Source organism: Haliaeetus leucocephalus, unplaced genomic scaffold (genome assembly GCF_000737465.1).
Source record: "Haliaeetus leucocephalus isolate CR32 unplaced genomic scaffold, Haliaeetus_leucocephalus-4.0 Scaffold678, whole genome shotgun sequence".
Classification (NCBI taxonomy): domain Eukaryota; kingdom Metazoa; phylum Chordata; class Aves; order Accipitriformes; family Accipitridae; genus Haliaeetus; species Haliaeetus leucocephalus.
The window spans coordinates 3,963,679-3,987,597 of record NW_010973114.1 but is presented as its reverse complement, the minus strand read 5'-3'; the positions used below and the strand labels follow the sequence as shown (position 1 = coordinate 3,987,597).

General features: G+C 47.2%; 1 protein-coding gene across 1 annotated transcript in view; it reads left to right on the top strand.

Annotated features, from left to right (window-relative positions):
- The window catches only part of FERMT2 (fermitin family member 2), a 50,331-nt gene that overhangs the window by 23,788 nt on the left and 2,624 nt on the right, over nucleotides 1-23,919 (top strand). Inside the window, exons 3-13 of the mRNA XM_010579862.1 lie at nucleotides 7,217-7,351; nucleotides 11,347-11,572; nucleotides 11,714-11,816; nucleotides 12,156-12,263; nucleotides 14,114-14,248; nucleotides 16,327-16,376; nucleotides 18,977-19,101; nucleotides 20,349-20,455; nucleotides 20,818-21,039; nucleotides 23,212-23,232; nucleotides 23,752-23,876. Of these exons, the coding sequence (XP_010578164.1) occupies nucleotides 7,217-7,351; nucleotides 11,347-11,572; nucleotides 11,714-11,816; nucleotides 12,156-12,263; nucleotides 14,114-14,248; nucleotides 16,327-16,376; nucleotides 18,977-19,101; nucleotides 20,349-20,455; nucleotides 20,818-21,039; nucleotides 23,212-23,232; nucleotides 23,752-23,876 (1,357 nt within the window). The remainder of the gene's footprint in view (nucleotides 1-7,216; nucleotides 7,352-11,346; nucleotides 11,573-11,713; nucleotides 11,817-12,155; nucleotides 12,264-14,113; nucleotides 14,249-16,326; nucleotides 16,377-18,976; nucleotides 19,102-20,348; nucleotides 20,456-20,817; nucleotides 21,040-23,211; nucleotides 23,233-23,751; nucleotides 23,877-23,919) is intronic.

Below are 23,919 nucleotides of genomic sequence, written 5' to 3'. Positions count from 1 at the left end.
GGTTTTTTTTTTTTTTTTTTTTTTTTTTTTGCAAAACTGAAACCCTTTGGTACTCCGAGATGTGCAGCGTTCCCAGGGTTCTGCCCATGCCCGTTAGCACGTGGAGCTGCAGCCGTGGCACGGTTGCTCTCCGGGAGGCAAAGCTGTCTGGAGTTATTCCTCACCACTGCAAACCTCTTTAAACCTTTTTTTCTTCCTTCACGCCCTGCTTGTAAATAAAGTAGCATTTTTCCTACAATAGTAGAGCTGAAATGGAGTCCTGGTAGATGCATGTGAGCATCTTGGGGGGTATTTGGGGGGGGCCACACCAGCATCTCGTGATACAGTCTCCGGATGCTCAGTAGCACCATGAAGATGCTTGGAGCTGACATGGAGACAGACCCGGTGAAATACCGAGGAAGGGTTTGCTGCTTTTTGCTGCCACGAGTAGAGAGGTTTGGCAGTAGCGCAGCTATTTCTAAATATGTCTAGGGGATGGGTGTGGAAGGAAATCTTACCATTTAGAGAGTCGGCCAAATTGCAATGTACTCAGCTTTTTAAATTGCGAGGCCCAAGTGTACCACTGCCAACTTCTTCATTTCGCTATTTTCCTCTTTTATTGCTTGCCTACATTCAGCTGCAGCTGTTGTGTAGGACCCAGACGAACACCAGAAACTGGACTGCAAGGGAAATAATGAGATTTAATTGCAAAGTGACTGAAATGGAAAAAATATTCCCCTTTCTCCCCCCTCCCCACCCCGGTCCCTGTTCTGCCTGTTGAGTAGCATCAGGTTGTATGTCACTGCGTGAGTCACTGAATTTTTTCATCCTTACTCTGCTGTTGACAGAGACCCTTTAAATAGACTTTCATCCTGAAGACATTAGGAGATGCTGGCAAACCCAATGCCACCGCCTTCCTCAAGATTACTCTGATTGCTCTTTATGGGCTGATGCAGAGGGTGTAAGTGGATTTTTTTCTCTTGTTTGTGGCGCTTAATTTGATTGAGTATAATTTGACTTCAGCTGCAGTTCAGACACTTCATGGGCAAGGCTCAAAGTGCTATCCTGCTCTGAGAGGCATCCGGTTAACTGGAGTCTGGGGATTTCGTCCCATTTGCGGAAAAAAACATCCAAACATTCAGCATTTGTTGACTCTGTCTCTCCAATGGTCCTTTTTATTAGCCTTGCAATAACGCTTGGCTTCATCGCCGCTGTCTGCCTCCTCCTCCTCCTTCCTCCTGGGTCCCTCCTGGCTGACGGTGCCCGATTTTCGGGTCTGGGTACCGCTTGCGCAGACAGCATTTGCAAGCAGGGTTCACGCCGCTGCAAAACCCAGTGACTTCAGTTTTTGGGTGGTTTTCCAGATTGCTACTGTGGTGGCAAGTCAAAGTAAGTCAACGGGCGCTTGGGTTTTCCACGCTGAATTTGGGAAGGCTCTAGCAAAGCCCCTGCCAGGGTCAACCCGAGTTTGGTCTGTGCCCGTGGCATTCATTGGGCATCTCAGGAGGCTTTGCGGGATGTCCTGACATAGCTGCATGGCCTGGGGCAGCAAGTAGAGAACTTGGCTTTTACCCAAATAAATATTTAAGCAACCAGGCAGCTGAAGAACCCATAATAAAATGTTCTGAATGTAGATGGGTGTACAAACCTACTAAACTGAGCTAAGGGGTTGAGGATCTGCTCCACCATCCGATACTGCCCAGCATCCGGTACAACCACAGATTTATCTCCAAGCTCTGCAAAAGTTATGTAAGTCTTTTTTTTTTTTTTTTTTTTGCCTCTGGTCTGTTTTGCAAAACTTTATCTCCAGTGAATTTATGTTGAAGATAAGTCGGATACTTAATTCTGTAAACTCAGGAATTCTGTAAATTCAGGAAACATGATCCATAGAATTCACTCATTCCGAAGAAAAATACTTTTTTTTTTTTCTAGAGTCTGAAATGGGAGAGAAATGGGGTTTGAGGTCTCATTTTTCTAAGAATTGTCATGTCGATGTGCAAAGGCTGTAATTTTTATGAGTCATTGCTTCGAGACAGCAGTGATCCAGTGCAGAGATATCCCACTTCAAAACACATTTCCTTTCGGAGGGTAACTGGACCAGCATTAAAGAGAGGGTTTCCCTTAAATGCTGTCTGTGCTACAAGTAAAATTATGGAGTTTTTATGCTTCAAGAGCTAACCAGGCAAACCAGTCTTCTGTCCTTGTAAGGGAGCCAAAAATCGAGTGGAAAAATGGATGCTGAGAGCGCTTCTTTGGAGCATTAATTTTCCTTATATATCAAAACTGAACATTGAAACTAGTGTGATTTCCTATAATTTTTATTTCTGGGGAAGTTGGTAGATATTCACACAGCCCTTCCAGTCAATGATGCTGTGTTGCGTATGTAGGTGGTGCAAGAAAACCACAAATATGATTTCTTGTAGGAGTTTGAGCCCATCCTTCGGAGCACAGAAATTGTCACTGGGTGCCCCCAGACCCCTTCACATGCTGCTTGGTGTGGTCTGGGGACCCCACATCTTGGATGGGGACAAAGCAGCAAAATTACCCCTTCTTCCACGCCGAGACACGTGGATTTTGGTCCCACCTCTGACCGCAGCTGCTTTCCCATCGCAATACACCTTCGTGGTTAAAATGCAGCAGCTGCAAGATTTACTTGGTGGATTCAGTGCAAAAGAGCATAAATTGTGAATTTTACACCCTGTAAGGCGGATATTTTTCTTCAAAGCCAGTTTTCTAGGGGCAGTCGGTGTGGTGTCCTATGAAAAAAAAGGATTTCATCCCAGCTCTGCTGTTTGTCTCTGGGTGCGAGATAAATGGGCACAGCTGGGCTGGGTGACCTCGGCAGGGGTTGGACAAGAAATGAAGGATTACATGGGAAAAAAAAGCCATGGATTTGTCTTCATCAGGAGACAGCACAGGCACAAGTAGGCTTTTGCAGGCAGATGGAAAAGAAGATGCTGTAGGGAGTAAAATGGCTTCATCCAACAGTTGGAAAAATTTCTCTTGGAGGTTGAAAGCTGCCTTCCCGGTTGTGTTTTTTAAATGCTTCCCATGAAATGCATATATGTGTGCTCCTCTTGCCAAAGGGCATTTCCCTCACTTGATAAAATCACAGAATCATGGAATGGTTTGGGTTGGAAGGGACCTGGAAGATCATCTACTTCCAACCACCCCCTGCAATGAGCAGGGACACCTTCCACTAGACCAAGTTGCTCAGAGCCCCTTCCAACCCGACCTTGAATGTTTCCAGGGATGGGACACCTACAACCTCTCTGGGCAACAAATCCCCTAAATTTGACGAAGCCCTTCTGCTAGGACGTGGACGTGGAGCTGCAGCAATGTTAGGGCTCAGCCACGGCTGCAGCTGGTCCAGCGTGGGCTGGAGAAGATGTCAAAATACAAATAGTTCCCGCTTGGATCCAGCTGAAAAATGGTTTTGGGACAGAGTTGGGGCAGTGCTTTCCCCTCCATACGGAGCACACTGCGTGTTGTCGCAGATGGTTTCTGCTGGCGGCTGCCACCAGTGGCGCCGGGGATGCTCAGTAAGAGGCTGGATAGCTGGGGTTTCATGCGCTTACACAATAAATAGAAATAAAATGCTGAAAGGATCATTTACAGTAATTTCTAGTAGACGTTGCCAGTGCCATCTGTCTCGTGTGTACAGACAAGGAGTCTCTCTTAAAGCAAACACAGCCCCAACCAATGCATCAATTGAAGAGTCAACACATTAGCCTTGTACAGAAGGTCACTTCTCCTGGTTCACCCATGTTTCACTGACCCTTTTTCCTTCGAAGGGATCTTTGGCAGGAGCAGCCTGGCTTCAGCTGGAAAATGCGGATGAAATAGTTAACAGAGGATTTCAAGTGGGAATTTGGGGCTGAAGTCAAACTCTGGGGAGATGTTTTAGCCCAGGTGAACAATTCCAGCAAATGGGCTCCACCAGGTGCAGTGGGACTTAGTAAAAAGCCCAAACCTATATAAAGGACTTCAGGTTTTTTGCACCACTTGGATACTTTAAAGATCTTTCTCTTGCTCTTATGACCAGAAAACAGGGGCTGGGACTCTGGAGCGGTTCCTTTGTCCCAGTTTCCAATTAACTGGAGTCCTACCATCTGCAAGCCCTTACACCCTGGGATAGACTCTGCTTTAGCTACAGTAACTAAACACCATGTCTGCCAAGCCTAGCTCTGTTCAAAACACGCTTTAAGACCCTTTGTACGCTTACTAATCATAAGCAGCGGGAAATATTTTTTTCGCCAGCAGTTTACTGAAAGATTGAAACAATCAAAGTTGCTTCTTCCTTTTCCTCTTAATTCTGGGGTGGGAAATAAAAGCAACATTGGTCTCTTGCTGCTTTTCTGCCCTCTGCTTTTTAGCATGGCGGGCTTTATTTTTAATTTCCCCTGCAACCCTCAGCTGGCATCAGTGGGTTTGCAAAGTCTCGGAGACGATGGTATGTCCAGCGGACCGCTGTCCGGGAGAAATTTGCGGCTTACCGATGGGAACCATGCGCGGCTGCAGGGGAGTAGGGATGCTCCAGCATCACAAGGATGCCGCTGCCTTTGCCGTGCCCCGCGGCCATGCGCCGTTTCAAAGCAGCTGCCGAAAACTTGCCCGTATCCTTTATAATCCAACGATAGCGTCATGAACGACTGAGGGACTATAAAAAGTTGCTTTGATATCAGATGGTCAAGCTTTGGGCTGTCTCCAACAGATTGCTTTCAGGAGCTGAGCTTGGCCCGGAGCCCTTCACTTGGCCTCTCTGAATGGTTTCAGCTGAGAGGCTGTATCAGTTGCTAATGCACCATAAATAAACATCAGAGTATAAACCTTGCTAGCAAAATACCAGGGGAACTCCTCATTTTAGGCTGTGCTGCGTGTTGTCCCTTGCGCATGACCCTGGTTGTCCCAGCAGATTTTTTCTTCATGAGGTAAGCTGGCTGTGATAAATGGGAATGCGAATAGCTGTCTGGGTTCATACACTAGGTATTTATTGCTAGAAATGGTCAAAAAGTTGTGTGGTGAAACTAACTGTTGGTTAGTGGGTGTAGGGATGGAGTTTAGCATGATAATGTGTATGTAGCAATAACAAATCAGTGTTAAAGCTTAAATTAAACGAAGCTTATATGTATATAAATAAAAGATATAAATATTATGTAAATAAATATATAATAAAATTAATGCTTAAATTAAAGCTGTGCCAGATGATGGTTTGGGATGGCAGACCCACGATATAAGAGATGGTTAAATCCAGAGGTGCCCAGTCTCTGGATGTGGGAACACCAGGGGTAGCCGGATCCATCCCTGGAGGTCACCTAAAATCAAATCCCCCAAATGTGACAGGCATGGCAGGGTTGGTGGTGGTGCACAGGCTGTTTATTAAAATAGCAGGAAAAAAAAAAGGGAAAAGCACAGGTTGTTACTTAAAATAGCATCGCAGGGAGGCTGTCACGGTGTGTGTCCCCCCATGCACCGGCCCCGTGATGCTCACCGTGTCTGCAAACAGGGAAACGAAGCCAAGGGATGTGACCTGTCAGGGAAGCCGCGCTTTAATAAATTTTGTGGGGGGGGAAAAAAAAAAAAAGTAACTTTTGGAATGTACTGTTTGTAATGGCAGCCGTCCCCTGACAAATGTGGAAAAGCACTTCTGGTTACTGGGCTCATGGTGTGTCCCTGGATGGAGTGAGGGGGGAGCAGAGCTCAATTCCAGCCTGACGTTTCCCCGCTTATTTGCAGTAAGGAAGGATGCTGGCGCGGGTGAGCGTGGGTCGGGGCAGACACATCTGCCGTGGGGACGTGTCCTGCTCGGGTCATGTGCTGGGGACCAAATTCCAGGTTTAATTATAATCCCGTGCCTGGGAGTGTACAGCAAACTCCCACTGCTGCCAGCCCCGGCGGTGAGATACGAACCCTGTAACCTCTCCTCGTTAGAATAATGACTTATTGTCTTGTTCAGCATTCCTCTTGGTGGGAAAATACAGCCTGGCTGCAATGCAGCCAGCTCCCTCTCTGTCTCCCGGTCTCCGTTGCGGCTACAGCTGCAGGCTTCGATGGGGACAGGACCAGTAGCTGCTTTCCTTAGGGCATCCCGAAGCCCAAGCTTTCCACATCTTCGTGCAGCTGAGCTTTTACGGGCAATACACGCAAAAAACAGAGCTAGAAACAATGCAGAGGCTTGAACGTGGACAGCCAGCTCTGAAACTCTTCCTTCCAGGCTCAAGCATGACCCACGATCTCCTTTTTTCTAATCCAAGCCGTATTTCAGAGCTCTCCGATCTTTTTGCAGCCTTTCATCGTTGCAGTAGGATGGCTTCGTGCCCAGGTGAATGATTTTCCAGGTCAGTTCCCACATATCGACTGAGGACAGTTCAGAGTAGATGGAGGGGTTTTTTTTCTCCCCTCTTGGTTTTTGCAGCGCCGGCGAGGGACTCCTGGCTCCCGTCCAGTCCCTCGGTGGTTTCGGTGGTACGACGGACGGCGGACTCCGCTTTCCCGGAAAGTTCCTTCCTGCTTGGAAGCATCTGCAGCAGGCATAAGCAAACCCAAAGCACTGCTTTAGTGGAAAATGTCCCTAAAATTCTCTTCTTCGTTAGCCCCCCGTACTCCCATGGCTTAAAACACAAACACACTGGGATGCTCTTAATTTTAAGTAACATGGTTTTAAAATTATTCAGGCTGGAATGAGAGAGGCTAGAGGTTTGCTGTGAAAAGGAAACACTTTGGCCAAAATCTCTTTAAAAAGTGGGTGCCTTAAATACAGGCTTTAAAATTTCCAGTCTGAAATGTAAATAAATGGCTTGACTCTTGGATTGCTCCTATGGAAATGAGAGTACCTGGCCTGTTACCTAGGTGCCTAAATAGGGGTTTACCTGCTGATTAATGTTAATATTAATATTAATTTATATTTGTTTTTATATTTAAGATAATGGGTGGGAATGTTACTAGGCTGTGTTGCAGGGTCTAGCAGTGCTTTTATTTGCATTTGAGTGGATGTGCCTGGGAAATTTGGCATTTTACCCAAATGCTATGTTACCTCTCCAGCCAAGGACGGTGCTTGTTTCTGACAGGCTTGCAGGGAGAACGTTCTCAACTTGCTTTTTAACTATTGCAAAGCAGAAAAATCAGCCAAGGGAGATACTGCACATTGCTGGGTGTTGTTCCTAAAGGAAGGATACTCTTTCCCCCCCCCCCTTTTTTTCCATCCTGCCTTTGTAAGAGTGGTCCATTTTCTCCCCAGATATCAGGCATCCAGAAGAGCTCTCCCTTTTGAGGAAACCCAGAGATCCATCAAAGAAAAAAAAGAAGAAGTTGGATGATCAATGTGAAGACGATGCCTTCGAGCTGGAGGGTCCATTGATCACGCCGGGGTCTGGTGAGCCGGGGCTTGCAGGGATGGGGTCGGCAGGAGGCAAACAGATAATAAAATGGGGGCGGGGGATGACATAGCGGTATCAGTCTGACATAATTCTTTAAGGTCTGTGCAAGAAACAGACCCCAAATAAATTCCACAAATCATCCAGGGCTGCAGCACTCGGTCACGGTTGCACAGATGCATGCTTGAAGCTGTCACGCATGTAGGGGAGCACAACAACGCCAGACTTTATAAAATAAAACAGAAACCAAGTGTGACCACTTTAACACTCAGATTGGGTTACTGAAAGGTTTTCTTACCCTATTAAGAAAGGAGTTAAATGGAAAATCGTTCCTAATGTCGAATTCCAGGTGTGTTTTAGGCAGTACCACTGTTCTACTCCTTATTTATAGCCCAGCAAAACCAATATTTTATTAATTGCATTAGTGTTCCCTTATGTTAAGGGCATAGCTCTGGACTGTAATGCTAAAAAAAAAGCCTTTTATTACTGGGGGTTAGTTTGCCAGTCTGGCTTACAGAACCAGAGCAATATTGGTAAGAGAATTGCCAACAGAGTAACATCGCTAACGGAGTAACATCACCAATGGAGTACCATCTCCTGCCGCAGGCAGCACATTGATGCAGGGAGGTGTTTTTCAGCTCCGATCCGTGGCTGCTGGGGGTCTGCTGTTTGAAAGCAAATGGCAGAGGCTTAAATGATAAAGTCGGTCAAGTGGGAGCACTTTAGCCCAAATGGACTTGGGGAGAAAGCCACAGCGATGTGCGCTGCTGGGTGGGCGAGACGTGCCTGGCTGCCACAGCTCTTGGTTTTAAATCCAGCAATGAGAGGGAAGCAGAGCAGCTTTAATTAAAAAAAATATCTTGGAATTCAGTAAACTTCTATTAATTGGTCTTAAATTAACTGAAGTACAAGTGAAGGTCATGCAGCGTGGTTTAATGCCACTGGTGGCTCTGGGCTTGTAAGCAGAAAGGTTTTGGCTCCGCAGGGCGCGGGTGAGGGTGATGATGCCCTGGAGCTGCCATGCCCAAGTGATGTGCACCACGGGCTCCGCAGCAAACCATCAGCACGGGTCTGTAGCAAGGGAAAAATAATCCTTCTTTTGCTCCTGTCTTGCTCTTTCTCCTCTCAGTTACTTAAAAATATTTCTGGGCTAGTCCTCTCCCACTCCTGGCTCAGGGAGTCTTCCCTGCATCGGGCAAGGCTCCAGTCAATTTTCATTTTCATTTGGCATTTTCCTCTTGAAAGTCCGTAATTAGCCTTTCCAAAAGTCGGTGTTTGTGGACAGCATCTCCATTAGATTAATAGGAAATACTTGGCCTGCTTTGGGGGAAAGGTACGCAAAAGATAGGTTTTTATTTTAATTATTTATTGGTCTTTCAGTGAGTCACTTTGAACTGTCTTGCTGATTTTGCTTTCCTTGTGAATGAAATTACTTTTGCTGCAGGTTTAATTACTGCGGCTACCTGCCATGTTTAGGTGCCATTAGTTAAAAGTCTTGTTTTTAATCTGAATAAACTGTTTCTAGCGTTATTCCAACATTAGTTTGTGTGATGAATGCTTCTGTAAAACATGTTAATATTTCAGGATCTGCTTATTTCAGTGCATGTAGATGTAACGGGCATGTTTTGTCACTGAGCATCCCGTACCTGGCAATGAAACCATTTAAATCACTGTAGGCAGAGCTGTCAATACACCCACAGTAAATGTTGCCCAACACTTTCCATTAGAAGACCTGTATTCACTTGTTTATAAGTTAACCAAACTTTTAGCTATTTAACTGGAACTTTCCGTGACATTGCCTGCCTCAGGCAAATTTTTTAAGGGAGGCTTCTTCTGAGATGGTTCAGACGTTTGGAGAAGGTGATGAGGAGAACACTTGAGGGGAAGGTTTGCTCTCGAGCAGACACTTAAATGGGGGGATGTCCGTGGGAAAACCTGCCCGATTTGGGGCAAGAATTGGGATTTTCTTTTATTGGTCCAGTTAATGCTCAGTCCTGTCTGCTTGAGCCATATGAAGGTTGAGGCTGGCACGCTGCGAAGGCGGATGGGGAGGAGGCAAGAGCATCTTTTGGGATGCAGTTTATGGATGGTGATAGTGGTTTATTGCTGGTTCTTGTTGGACTGCTCTGCTCCTGGTGTATGTACCTGGCAAGTCACCCCTGGCCTTCTTGCAAGTGTGAAGCTTGAAGGTGGATATCTCCATCCCTTGGCCATTTCTGCTGCTTTTTTGCTCATGCCTGTTGGCTGGGTCTGTCCTGATGGCAGGTACCCATAGTGCTTACTGGTCCCCCAGATCATTAATCCAGACTGGGATCCTGGAAAAAACTTAACAGGAGCATTAAAAGCATCCTGGTGGTTTTCTTGTTCAATGGCGACAGACGGTTTTCACTTACATTTTCCATCCTGTCAGGCAGTTTAGAATCACGTTTCTATATTATTTTAAGATGTTGGCTGTCATTGGTATGATGCTGCTGAAACAAACCGTTCTTACTGCTCCTTGAGATACCCGTGGCAAAAAAAATGAGAGTTTGGAAAGGTTTTTCTGTTGTTTTGGTCTTAGACTTTTCCAGATGTCTAGCTCAGCTTTCTGTCATTTCTTGCCCGCTCAGGGAGGAGGGATTGTTTGGAGTGAGGAGCTGGAGGGTGGCCCGAGGTGGTGGTTCAGGGCAGCAGCAGGAGGTGGCAGAGAAGACCTTGCTTGTGGCATCTCAATCTTGCCACATGCCACCTTCAACACCCTTAATAGTGCTCTTGGAGGTGGAGTTTGGGTGCATCAAATTGCACGTCTGAACAGGCTCGTGATTTAAAAAGGACACAAGTCTTTCCCAAAAAGCCAGTTTGGTATCGGTCCTTCTAGGTACTGGTGCACAGGTTTATGCCCAGCAAATAATGCTGAGCTCATTGGCCGATGTACATACGCATTGGAATTACTGACATTAGGATACGGTTGTTGAACCTCCTTTATTTTGAAAAACTGAATCTTATATTCTTAACGTAAAAATCAATGCTCCTGTGAGATGAATAGGAACTATTTAGCTCTCAGCTATTTTGGGGTATGAGATACCAAGCTGGGTCCACTTTCTTCTCTTCAAATTTGTAATTTTAAAAGGGTATTTTTTGTCTGCTTTGAGTCTGTACGAGCTGTAAAGCTTTAAAAGGCCTGGGAGTAATGTGTGCTTCGGGATCAGTTTTGCACCAAATCGCACCACTTGCTCAGCATATTAATACCGAATTTGTTTGACCGTCTCAGCAAGCTTTTCCGTCCGTGAAATGCCACGTTTCCGTGCCCGGCTGTTTCTCGTAACATGAATAAAATAACCGTGGAGTCACTTTGGTTGCTTTGCCTGCCGAGTCCACCGGCACCACTGCAAACGCTCCATTTGGGTGGTTAAACCTCATCTGTGCTATTCTGCTCTCTTCTGAAAATGCCTGGTTTTGGCTTCTGTCCCTTCCTACTCTCCCGGTGACTTTCTCTCGCCTTCTCACTCCCCTCCTTTCTTTCCCTCTCTATAGGCACCGATATTCTTTACATCGGCCCCGTCAAAGGTGAGCTCCACCTCAGTAGGACTTTTGCGCTCTGCCTCTGGTCTCTTTGACTGCGCCCTTAGTTTATTTTCCTGCTCCTCTAAACTTTTGACTTCCAAAATCTTTAAGCAACAGGTAATACCGGTAAGTTGGGGGCCATTCGTGTCCCAGGTGCCGCAGAAATGCAAGGGCAGGAGTTTCCCGGCGTGGGAGACCTGCACCTTTTCCCATGGATTTGGGCTGGAATGAGTTTTCCATCAGTTTTGCTCTTGGAGAAGAGCTGAGAGAGAGGGACAGCTTTTCATGGGAAAACAAGCAGTGCAGTGTTTTCCCATCGTGGAAAAAAAGTGGTGAAAAAAGGGAAGGTTTCTCATCCGCTGGCTTCGGGTTTGTGTCTGAGTTGGCTTGGTTGGGAGCAGGCAGGGATTGGCTTGAGCTAACTCCTGGCTTTTATTCCTCTTACTGGTAGGAAACATATATTCAAGCCCAGGACTGTATAGCAAAACGATGACACCGACCTACGATGCTCACGATGGCAGTCCCCTGTCACCCACTTCAGCCTGGTTCGGTGACAGCGCCTTGTCGGAGGGCAACCCGGGCATCCTGGCCGTGAGCCAGCCTGTCACCTCCCCGGAGTCCTTAGCAAAAATGTACAAGCCACAGGCACTGCTCGATAAAGCCAAAATCAACCAAGGGTAAGTTAAGGATTTGGTTTTCTGCTATTTTCTTCCCTTTTTTTTTTTTTAAATACGCAGTTTTAAATTGCATTCTTGAAAGCCTCATCATGACTTTGCCAGAGCTTTTTGTTTGTGTTATCCCGTGTTGACAATTTACAGATGGCTGGATTCGTCCCGATCTCTTATGGAGCAGGAGGTGAAAGAAAATGAGGCTTTGTTGCTCCGATTCAAGTACTACAGTTTTTTTGACCTGAATCCAAAGGTACAGAGCTATTTATTTTAATTGCATCTTGCAGGCAAAGGCTTTGAGCAAAGGATGCCTGTATCCCTAATGTGCATTTGTGCTGGTAAATCCTCCACCGCTTTGAAAATTGATTGTGCAGGCATCAAACCCAGGTTTGCGTGATCCCACATACCTGTTTGCTAATGCTTAGGTATTGCTAGAGAAGCTCTAATGGTTGTTTAGAGCCACTCTACTCCGGTGGCAAAGGCTTCTCAGTCTCGGATTGAAGTGTTGCATTGAAATGAAAGTTGAAGTGGTTTGGCTTGAACTGGGCTCATACGTTTTACAACCGGTCCGTGTTTTTGTGCTGTGCCGTAGTACGACGCGATCAGGATCAATCAGCTGTACGAGCAGTCCAAATGGGCTATTCTGCTGGAGGAGATCGAGTGCACGGAGGAGGAAATGATGATGTTTGCAGCGCTGCAGGTAGGAGACATCCCGAGACGCTTACAGTTTTGGTTGAGCTTGATTTCGTAGCTTTGCAGACTTCTGTGTTGGTGAATATTGATTAACACGATAAGTGGAATCTGCTGTAACTGGTGTTTTAAGCCTCACCTTGTCTCCACTGGGAGCTTGGACTTCTCATGCTGGTAGAATTTGGATCGTTACCCGTCTCCTAATCCTCACTTGAGCTTATTAGGTAATTTAAATACTTGCTGTTGATTACTTCTCATGAAAAGGAACTTGGACTTCTTTTACCAAACATGTTTATGTCTATGTTAACTTTTTGGTTTGCCCTTCTTAAAAAACCCCAGTAAGTACACTGGGTTACTGAACTGTGTTTCTGGCATGCTACCCCTCAAACAGCTGGTGATAATCTGTGGGTTTCCCAGAACTTTTTATTTATCTGTTTTATGAAATACTTGGCGTGATTTGGCATAAATACTCCACCTGCTATTGACTTCTGTGAGACGGATGGCTATGTGTAGTCTGGCGTGCCTCGTTGCTGTAGGATGGAGAAATATCCCCATCAAGAGCAGGGCTGTCTGCTCCTAGGGCCCCTTCTAGGGAAAAAAAGTGAAAACAGAAATATAAAGACTCAGTTTACCTTTCCGAGCCAGCCAGGGTGGGTTGGGCATGGTCCTTCGTGTGAGATTTTATGGATGTTTTGGTTTTATGGGGTAAAACCAGATGCAATACATCCTCCCAAACTGGGAGGTGTGGTTGATAGGCCAGAGGATCGTGCTGCCATCCAGAGGGACCTTGACAGGCTGGAGAAATGAGCCAACACGAACCTCATGAAGTTCAACAAGGGGAAGTTCAAAGTCCTGCCCCTGGGGAGGAACAAACCCAGGCACCAGTATATTCTGGGAGCCACCCAGCTGGGAAGCAGCTTGGCAGAAAAAAGACCCAGGGGTGCTGGCGGACACCCAGTTGAACATCAGCCAGCAACATGCCCTTGGGGCAAAGAAGGTGAATGGTATCCTGGGCTCCCTTGGGCAAAGCATTGCCAGCAGCTCGAGGGAGGTGATCCTTCCCCTCTGCCCAGCACTGGTGAGGCCACAACTGGAGTACTGGCTCCAGCTCTGGGCTCCTCAGTGAAGGAGAGATGTGGACATACTGGAGAGAGTCCAGTGAAGGGCCACAAGGATGATGAAGGTCCTGGAGCATCTCTCCTGTGAGGAAAGGCTGAGGGAGCTGCGACTGTTCAGCCCGGAGAATAGAAGGCTCTGAGGGATCTTATTGATGTATTTAAATACCAGGTGGGAAGCTGTAAAGGAGATGGAGCCAGGCTCTTCTCAGTGGTGCCCAGTGACAGGACCAGAGGCAATAGGCACAAACTGAAACACAGGAGGTTCCCTCTGAACATCAGGAAACATTTTTTTACTGTAAGGGTGACCGAGCACTGGCACAGGTTGCCCAGAAAGGCTGTGGAGTCTCCATCCTTGGAGATACTCAAAAGCCAACTGGACATGGTCCTGGACAATGGCCGTAGGTGGCCTTGCTTGAGCAGGGGGTAGGACCAGACGACCTCCAGGGCTTCTTTCCAACTTCAAGCTGGCTGTGATGCTGTGAAAAGAGTAGCTCTGCCCCGCGGACTCCAGAGCGGTCCTTCAGGGTCTGTACCACCGACTCTTCGACTGAAAGCAGCCAAACCGGTCATTCCCTACTCAACTGCGCCCGGGTTTCAGCACTTGCTGGCCTCTGCTCCCACGGAGGGTACAGCTTCGGTTTTCCACTCCGCATCCCAAGCGTGGTGGTTGTGTCGTGACGAGCCCGCGGCATCCAGCAGATCGCAGGAGCATCCCGGTGAAATGCTGTGCCTTGCCTTTCAGTACCACATCAATAAGCTGTCCATCATGTCCTCGGAAAACCACCTGAACAACAGTGACAAGGAGGTGGATGAAGTGGATGCTGCGCTCTCGGATCTGGAAATTACTTTGGAAGGTGGCAAAACGTCGACGATCCTGGTAAGGGTTGCAGGCACGCGGTGGCAGGGTGGCTTGCACGTCCTCTCCTCACCTTGCACGAGGCAGGAGTAATCATCCCGAGCTGGGAATTTTTCCAGGCATCCAACCTTTTCTATTTCCTTCCTCTCCCTTTTTTTCTATTTCTGCTCTTACAGCATGAGAGTTGCCCACAGCCCAGTGAAGCAACATAAAACATAGACCCCAATAATATTTTCTTAAAAATAGTATTTTTTTTAAATTCCAAGGGGTAGTTTCGGTGGGAGGGACCCTGGGCAGTGTCTGACATGGGGCCAGCACCAAGCTGGAGCTCTGCTCTGAGCCCAAAGCAGCATAAAAACCTCTTTGAGCACGTGCACATATTGAACCAAAGGCTTCATTTAAGCCGTAAGACCGTCTTCTGGTTTTTGGGTGTTTGCAGTTAATTTAGCAGGGGGAGCTCAGCCCATCCCCCGTGCCCAGCTCTGCATTGCTGCAGAAGTCAAGTGCAATATTGCTTTTTTCCTACTGGGACCATAAGACCAAATCGTGTTGGAGAAGTCCCGGAGGAGCCAGGATCTTACTGAAACTCCCCTCCTGCACCAAGCCACCTTCCTGGTGAAATAATGGAAGACTAAATTAAAATTAAAATTAATTTGGTTTCTGTTCTCGCTACCGACTTTCCAAAATACTGAATTCATCACACTGAGGCTTCTCTTCCATCGTTTCTCATTCATGGCAGTTTTACAGCACCTGAAACAGCTGCCATGATTTTCAGAAATAACTTATGCTTATGAAACCCTTTTTTTATTAGACTGAATTTTACAGCCTGGAGTGGGCTATGACTGTATTTCAGAGGATTTCTTTTTTTTTTTTTCTGATATACTGTTTTAACACTGGTTTTCCACCTTTAGAAATGTAAAGCCCTAGAACTAAACTGCAGAAAAAGGACTAGGTCCGGTCAGACTTGGCACAGCAAATCTTTTCCAGGCATTTTGCACATTTATACCATCTCTGAGTTTCATTTTAAGTTCTTTCAAACCCTAAAATCCCTGAAATTTTCCAGTCTTACACTTCATATAATCTTTTTAAGTGTTTATTAAGGGTCTTTTTGAAGTTAACATCCATACTTAGCCTGCTTTACTAGCATTAATAACAGCAGAGATTTATAATATTAACTGGTTGCCGCAGGGAGAGCAGCACTGCTTCGGTGCGACAGAAATAGTGACAAGTTTTTATCGCCAAGAGATCTTTTAGAATTTCTTTGCAAAACCAGATTTAAAGCACAGTACTAAGGAACAGTCCCTGCCAGACAGGAGTGAAGATGACAATGATTCATCAAAAAACTCCATCCCTTTCCATAGGGGTTGCTAGCAGTAGCCATTTCCAGATGCATTCGAGTAATTGAATATGGGTAATGGGCAATTACTGGATTGTTTGTTTAGATTCTGCATTTTTTTCCCTGTGGTATCTATAAACAGCATTGCTCATTGCAGATGGAAAGTAAACTGTCTTGCTACTGGAAGCTGTTGGAGCAGTCTTTGCTTTTTCTGTCCTTTGAAAACCCTTTAGTTTGAGCTTGTGGGAATTGCAAGTGCCACCCTATGTATTTTGCTCATGGAAAATGTGAAGATAAACTCAATATTAAAAAAGCTGGCGGGGGGGAAACCTTTCTAGACTATCAGGAAGCCCTTCCCCAGTCCACCATGGAGGTGCAGAGCAGCATCGTCTCCTTTTGTTTGGAGTCTAAGGAAATAACTAAGGGAGGAGAAAAATCCCTGTGCGAACATGAGCCGGTGTGACCGCCAGTGACCTCGCGGGTGGGAATTGGCTCCAGCGGCAGCAGGAATTCCTCAAAGAAAAATAAAACCTTGTCCTCTGGTTTCTAAACAGCACTTCTGTGCAATAGATTTTTCTCCGCTTGCTTCTCCCGTGAAGTGGATGAGGCTTTCTCAGGAGCGTTTTTGTGACCCCTGAGCCCTGATGTTGGCCGGTGGAGCTGCCGCTGGCTTCCCCCCCTGTGCAGCATCCCTTCCCTCTCGGACCCACCACCCCGGCTCCGCTTGGGCAGGCGGGTGAATGGGATAATCTTTTATTTTCAGGGTGACATCACTTCCATCCCGGAGCTCGCCGACTACATTAAAGTCTTCAAGTAAGTGCTGATGGGAAGAGGTGCTTGTGAAACTGGTAATGTCTATGAATAATTAATGGTCCTACTGCCTAATATCCTTTTTTTTTTTAATCTCCTGGCCTTAAGATCTTGCTGCACACCACTATGTTATCTCGTGTGAAAAGCCACCCGGCAATTGCTGCGTAACACCACAGCTCAGCATCTGTGCTCTCTCACTATTAAAACATTTTACTTCTTTTTCCTGTAGCACAGTCACTAAGTATTTCACACTATTCAAAATACTGGATATTGAAGTTGATCAGTTCTTAAATATAAAACCCAGGGTGTTTGCCCACGATCGCTGCCTTGGCAGGTATGCATCCCTCCAGGGGAGCTTGCTGCATCCCATAGCCAGCAGCATGTGCTGGGATATTTCTCTAACACAATTAATGCCCAGGAGATAATCAAGCCATCCTAAAATTAGGAGTGAAACCTAGGAACCTTGCTCAAATACTTCTCCTGGTTTTCAAGAGACTGGATGAATTATAAACAGCCGGGATCCCGGTCTGTCTGCCTTCTTGCCAAAAGGAGCAGGTTAAGCTGACTCTGCTCCTCTTCCAGCTCACTCAGGATTTAGGGGTTATTTTAATTTTGCTTTGACTTGGACGGTGGTATGTGGAAACCGGGAACAGCAGCGTCTGGACTTTGAGTAACATTTTGGCAGGCAGGACTGTCTTTTGCAATTTATTGCCTGCTGCGGCGAGGGTTACGGTGAAAGTTCTGGAAACTGGAAATAATGAGATTTCACAGCATAGCTATAGGATATAGAAGAAAAGCTGTAGGCAGTGAAATAGCTCTGGAACAAGCCTTTATTTTATTAATTTTTTGGTTCTGGAGCCAGAACCTAGTACTTCTGTTCTGAAAAACTCTTTCTCCCTCTCCGAAGGCGAATTAACAAGGTCTGGCTGTCTGTCTGGGCTTGTGGTCTGTCTTAACTGGGGCAAAGTTTCAGGGCTGCAGCCTGTGCCCTGCATCTGAGTGTGTGTTTTTTCCTTCCTTGAACAAACAAACTAACAAAAAACTTGTTCTTTCCTTCGATGTGCTTACTTGCCAATAAAATTAAGCACGACTCAGGGAGCTAATTGCTTGCAAATCGGATGCGCCAGTTGGTGGGGCAAGAGATGGAGCAGTGGGAAGCTGCTGGTTCCCTCCCCTCGCCCAGTGCAAGCCCCAAACGCTGGGGTTGGGATTTGAGGCTGTCCTGCCATGACAGGGAAGCACAGAATTGCCATTTGCTCCTAAAAATGAGGGCCAGGGGGTATTTTGCTGCCAGAAACCCAACGTAAATGCCACGATGTTAGGAGCTGGCCCAGCTTTGGACGTGCCTCTTGTCACACTTCAGTTGGGGAGGAGCTGCAATATATGTCCCTAGTATGCCTTGTATATAAGTCCTAAATGTCCCTATACGTGCCTGGTGCTGCTGCAGAGACTTGGGATGTTTCTCTCTCCCCTGCAATGTAAAGGACCCCCCCCAAAAAGCTCAAGACAGTAAAGATGTATTAAAGTATCTTTAGCGAGGGATGCAGAGTGAAGGGTGGAAAAGCCTGCATGTGTGGGATGGCTTGACTGGAGGTTGGTGACTTCTTCTGTAGTGGGAGGCAGCTTTCAAAGGAAATTGTGGTTGTAAAGTTTGCATGGGGCAGGGCTGTGTGTGCCAGGGCTTTAGGAGGAGGCAGCAGATGCCCCAAGCTCAGATGTCCATCAGAGGTGTGGGAGCAGCGGGGTTCGGGCAGACGCCGTGTTTCTCCCCCACCTCCCTAATTTCCCCGAGCAGCCCCCAGCATGCTTTTGCTTGGAAAGGAAAGTGCAGAGCCCTGAAGACAAGCAATTGGGGCCATCACATATTTGATCCCTACAGGTGAGGGTTCAGCAGCTATTTCTGGGATGGAGATGAGGGATGCATTGCAGTGAGAAACTGCAGACGCAGCCTTTGAATGAGGTTTAGAAGTTAGGGATGATTAAGAAAAATCAGAAACTTGCAGCTCTAGGAAGGTCCTGGGCTCGTGGTGGGATGAGGAGGCTCAGGATACCACCATGGCAGGTGGTGCTTTGCTTTGCTGCAGGCTTGCAAGGCCATCGCTACTTCCACAAAGTTGGGTAAAATCCATGTTTTCCATAGGAAAGAACTGAACCTTTTCTGATGTGGGGTGTTTAAAAAGAAAACAAGAAGTGTACTCATGCGTGTGCTTGACTGACAAGTCTTTTAGAAGTACCACTTCTTTCAGAGGTTGAGTGGAGTGGTTCCAGTTTAATGTGGCGGGTGAAGAGGCATATTTTGCAGTGGTTCATGGACATGTCTATTTTTGTAATACAGTTCTCCAGCTCCCCCACCTTGCCCCAAATTAGTGGGACCTCCATGGGATTGAAGAGTCCAAATTCGCAACTGTAGCTCAATTTTTTGACTCAAAATTGTAGTGAAGGGATGGCGAGTGGTGGCTGAGCTCCCAGGCAGGGACTGTGCCGGGGGTGGGCATACCCCAGGCTGCTGACCCCAGGTTTTCAAGGGTGAAATGAGTTTTCCAGTGCAGCAGCTTCGTTTAGGAGCTTAAACCGAATGTAACGTCCCTCAACCTGTCTGGCAGGCCCAAGAAGCTGACGTTGAAAGGCTACAAGCCATATTGGTGCACCTTCAAAGATACCTCTATCTCCTGCTATAAAAGCAAAGAGGAATCCAATGGAACTCCTGCACACCAGATGAACCTGAGAGGTAAGAAAGAGAAGCGTCGGCACTGTTGCGTTTTATTCCAGTAATAGGCTGCTCCTCTTGCATCTTGTTTTCCTACTGCTTTATTTTCTTGGCATGCCATTCTAGGGTTGGGTAAATATGTTTAAAGGAATGAGGGTGACTGGGTTGGATAGCATAGCATATATTTAGACTTCTAGAAAGTGAGTACGTGGTACGTGTGACCCCAAGGGGAAGTGCCTCCAGCACTCCGATACCATGGGGAGACAACTTGCCGTTCTCCTTTTTGTTGTGGCTGTCCAAAAGAATTGAACTAACTCCCATGGCAGAGAATAAGTTTGAGCACACGCTGCACTGGAGAGAACAGACCATTCTCTTCCTCCGCTGCCTTTAAATTTTTTTCCTTCTCTCCCTGGTGCTGGTTGTGAGCAGCCTCGCTCAAGCGCTCCCTGCGAGCCTTGCACATGAGTTTTTAAATTCCTACAGCTGCTGTTTTTTCTTATGTCAAGTTAAACATTCCTGCTCCAGCAGCCACCAAACTGCAGAGCTCATTTTTTTCCCTGTGGAGGCAGGAGCAGATGTGATGCCAAGTGACCTCGGGCTGCAGTCAGAGCGAAGCCCGGCCCTCAGGACCTTTTTGGGAGCTTTTGACATATCTGCTGTGACGGCACTTTTAAAAAATCTCAGAGGCGGCGTTGAAGCGGCGCCCGGGCTAACTTGGCTGGTTCTGTTCATCACCCCCCCGTGTTTATACAACCACTTGTAGTTCTCTCCAGACACCAAAAGCGGGATGCTCACACCTCGCCACTGATTATAGCAGCAATGCACCCAGCCAAAATAATGTATAAGGCTTTCAGGGTGAGAGTCAGCACCTGTCCGGTCACCTTTTCCTACACTTTCATGAAAATTTTGGGGACACAGGGTGTTTGCCAGCCATCAGATCCATTCATGAGGCCAGGCAGGATCTATGAGATTAATTCTGCGGGCGAGGGTTAGCTTTGGCTTCATTGCTTTCAGATCAGGCCTTGCTTTTTCCCCCTCTTTTTTCCTGTCACTTGGAAAAAGAGACATCTGACACAGTTTTTGTCCCTGCTATGTAGAGTGTTTATCCCATCGGAGATGTGGTGTAAGACCTTTGCAGCACTGAGATGCTGTTGGACACCCTTTAGTTGGAGAGCTTTGCTTTTTCTTTTCCTTTTTTGGGGTTTTTTTTCCTCTTTTTAAAGCATAGTTCTTCACAACCCTGTTAAACACTGGCTCCCTCTTTGCAGGATGTGAAGTTACCCCTGATGTGAATATCTCTGGTCAGAAGTTTAACATCAAACTTCTGATTCCAGTGGCGGAGGGAATGAATGAAATATGGCTTCGCTGCGATAATGTAAGTTTATCGCTTGGACCAGCCCTCTCTTCACCCTTTGCCCACCATCAGCTCATGCTTGGACGTGCCGTGTAGCTGGCATTAACTAAAAAAAAAGTAGAAAATGCACTCACATGTGTCTGGTCTTGACGTTCAGAGCACACGTGTGAATTTGGAGTAGAAAATCAACCCCTGCTCTTCCTCAGCTTTGTCCTGTGGTTATAGTCTACACGTTGGCTAAGTTTCTGCCCGTCTTTGTGCATGCTTGAGTCTCCTGGGGCTGGAAGGGAAATAAAGGCTCCCTGGAGTTTTATTTGGGGGGTGGGAGGGCAGGCGGCACCCTCACCTCTCTGACGGGCGGGGGTCTCTGTTTTGGGGGGCAGGAGACGCAGTACGCCAGCTGGATGGCCGCCTGCCGCCTGGCCTCCAAGGGCAAGACGATGGCCGACAGCTCCTACGGCATGGAAGTACAGAACATCCTCTCCTTCCTGAAAATGCAGCATTTGAACCCAGACCCGCAGCTGATCCCAGAACAAATCACCACCGACATTAATCCCGAGTGTCTGGTTTCTCCTCGCTACCTGAAAAAGTACAAGAACAAGCAGGTACGTGCTCGTCCGCTCTCCCAGCACGGTGTTGGTGTTGGTGTGGACCGGGCTGACCGTGCACCTGTTTTGGCATTAGCCGGCGTTTAACACTACGTGTTTCGGATGTTGTCACTTAATCGGATGCACGCGGTTACTAAAATGAGATGCTGACTGAAATGTGTGGTTTCGATCCAGCACCTGGGTATGGCACCCACGACCTTAACTATGCCATAGATTTTGTGACAGTGCACCTACACAGCCTCGGCAGCAGGGAAACATTTATTTTAAATACATTTAAAATACATTTTGGGAACAGTTTTTGCCCCTGCTGATAACCGAGCAATGGTGCAGCAAAGCACGGGTCAGCTGCCCCCATCTCTCCCCGCACAGATGTAGCGGTGATGAGATGAAATTGGTCCCCGGTGCTGGGATTAAAACCCCTTCACTTGCACAGAGTCCGTGCAGAAATCCTCAGGATCAGTGGAGTTGCAGTTGCTTGCAGTGCTTTATCCAGACTTGGCTGTAATGTGGTTTGCGTATTTCTGTCTTTGCTTTTCCACTACTTCCAAATGCCAGTCCTTGAAACATTGCTTCATTTTGAGTTGCTGTGACTTGTGCTTGAACTCCACGCTACATTCGATCCGTGCATGACAGGGCTGAACTGTTCTGCGCTGGAAATAAATGCATGACTTTCTGAAAGACATTATATGTCAGGACAGCGGCAAAAATAAGTAAGGCATTGCTCCATGGCCTTTCGGTGACTTAATCGTTCAGCTGTAGCTTCGCAGCCTGTGTACTTCAGGCTGGCTGTGGCTAGATACGATTTCTCCAAACCCAGAAGAAGGCTGCAAGTCAGAGAAGCAGGAAAAATATAACTTTTTATTGGCACAGCACGATGATTTCCTGGCAGTGGAGTTATATTTTATATAGCCCTTATTATTCTTCTGAATAAGCCTTTTTATCCACTTGGATGGAGGAGAGGCTGCATAAATACGATTTCAACATATATAATACCTTCTAGGCTTGAACTCAGTAAAATGGAGGCACCTGGAAAAATATTAGCTCGCAGAACTTGCTTACCATGCAGGTATCCTCGTTATAAAAATAACCTCCGTCGAAGCGTGGGGATGGGCACGAGCCCTTGCCCTGCTCCAAGCGGGGCTGGGGCCTGCGATGCAAACGCTGGGTCCCCTATAGACATCGGCTAAACAGCAGATTTAGGCTTTTCTTTTACGGCCAGAGGCAGAGCTTGCAGCAGCGAAGGATGTTTGCCGGCAGCATGTGTGCTGGCACAGCTGGGAAGGACGGAGGGATGGAAGCTGCGGGAATGCAAGGAATTCGGCCGCGAGGGTCCTTCCGCGCCCCGGCACGGGGGAAGGAGGAGGAGGAGGAGGAGGAGGAGGTCACACAGCCCACAAATGGTGCCGAAATGGCAATTGGCAGTGGGCCTTGCCGGAGGATTTATAGAGGCGCCTGGTCGCACACCAGCCCCAGACCCGCTCGTGGGGTGTCTGCCTCCAACGTGCTCTTGCAGCAGCGTAGGGTTGGCAGGTTGGGTTTGGGGAGCCCCAAATCCTAAATGCAAAAAAAACCCCAACCCAAAATAAGCGTATTCACAGCTCTCAGGTACCGTGCTGGGGTTTGGTGTCAGATTAGCATCCAGCCGGCTTGCAAGGGCAGATGCATCCCCAGGAAGCCCAGCTGATGTTATCCTCCAGCCGCCTGTTATCCCGAGCAGCATCCCCATCATTTCTGTGCATATCTCAAATAAAAGGAGCTATTGAGCTAACAGCCCGTAGTGAGCTGTTGAGCTTCCCTTTCGAGTAAGTGGGCTTGAGTTTATGCAGAGGTGTGGGGAGAATTCTCCTCTGAGCTGGCAGCTTCACCCTCCCCTTTATCCACCAGAAGGACCAAAACCATCTCTACACAACGCTGGCCCGCCGGGACCGCACCGGTGCTCAGGCAGGGACAGCACGAGCGGTGAATATCTGCTCGCTTGTCCCTTCTCCGTCCTTACGTTCACTTTGGCTGCTTTTCTGCCTAAGAAATTGTGCATGTGGTTTTTTTGCTTGAACTTTGGTTTGCAGTTAATTTACACTTTTTCTTTGCTTTGTTGCCATATTTCTGATTGCTTTTTTTTCTTTCTGCCTCCTTTTCTTTTTTTTTTTTTTTTCGCCTTGCCATCTACAGCCAGGCTATGTAAGAGACTTGGTAAGTGACAGCAACAATAAAATTAAGATATATTTAAGATAAAACTTAAAATAGTCTAGAACCCCTTTGGTTTGGAGAGCAGCAATGAAAAATCTAACAAAACCCACATCCCCCCAGAGAAACTTGGGCCCTGTTTGGTTTTTATAATGGTCCCCAGTGATTTATGCTGCGAAACTAGAAACCCTACACCAGAAATTTGCCCCGCCGTTTGCTCACATCCTGCGTCTTAAACTAACCGAGCCTGAGTGGCTCTTAACCTCCAGACAGCTCAAATCTATATTTGCTTTTGTATGTCTGGAGATACAAAACAAAAGCAGCTCCACGTTTATCAGCCGTGGTCGCAGGCTTTGAGCAGTTGTAGCTGGAATAAGACCTCAGGGCAGAAATTATCGATTACCTGCATTGTTTGTAACCGCGCTGGCTCCCAAATGCCTCCCGAGTTGTTACCCATTCGCGTGACAGTCAAGATGCCACTAACGAACCCCCTCACCTAAAGCCGGTGTGTCTCGCCGCCCGCAGATCACGGCACGCATCCTGGAAGCCCACCAGAACGTCGCTCAGATGAGTCTCATCGAGGCGAAGATGCGGTTTATTCAAGCCTGGCAGTCGCTGCCGGAGTTCGGCATCACGCATTTCATTGCAAGGTCGGTGGGTCTGCTGGGCAGAACAGGAGGAATTTCATGAATA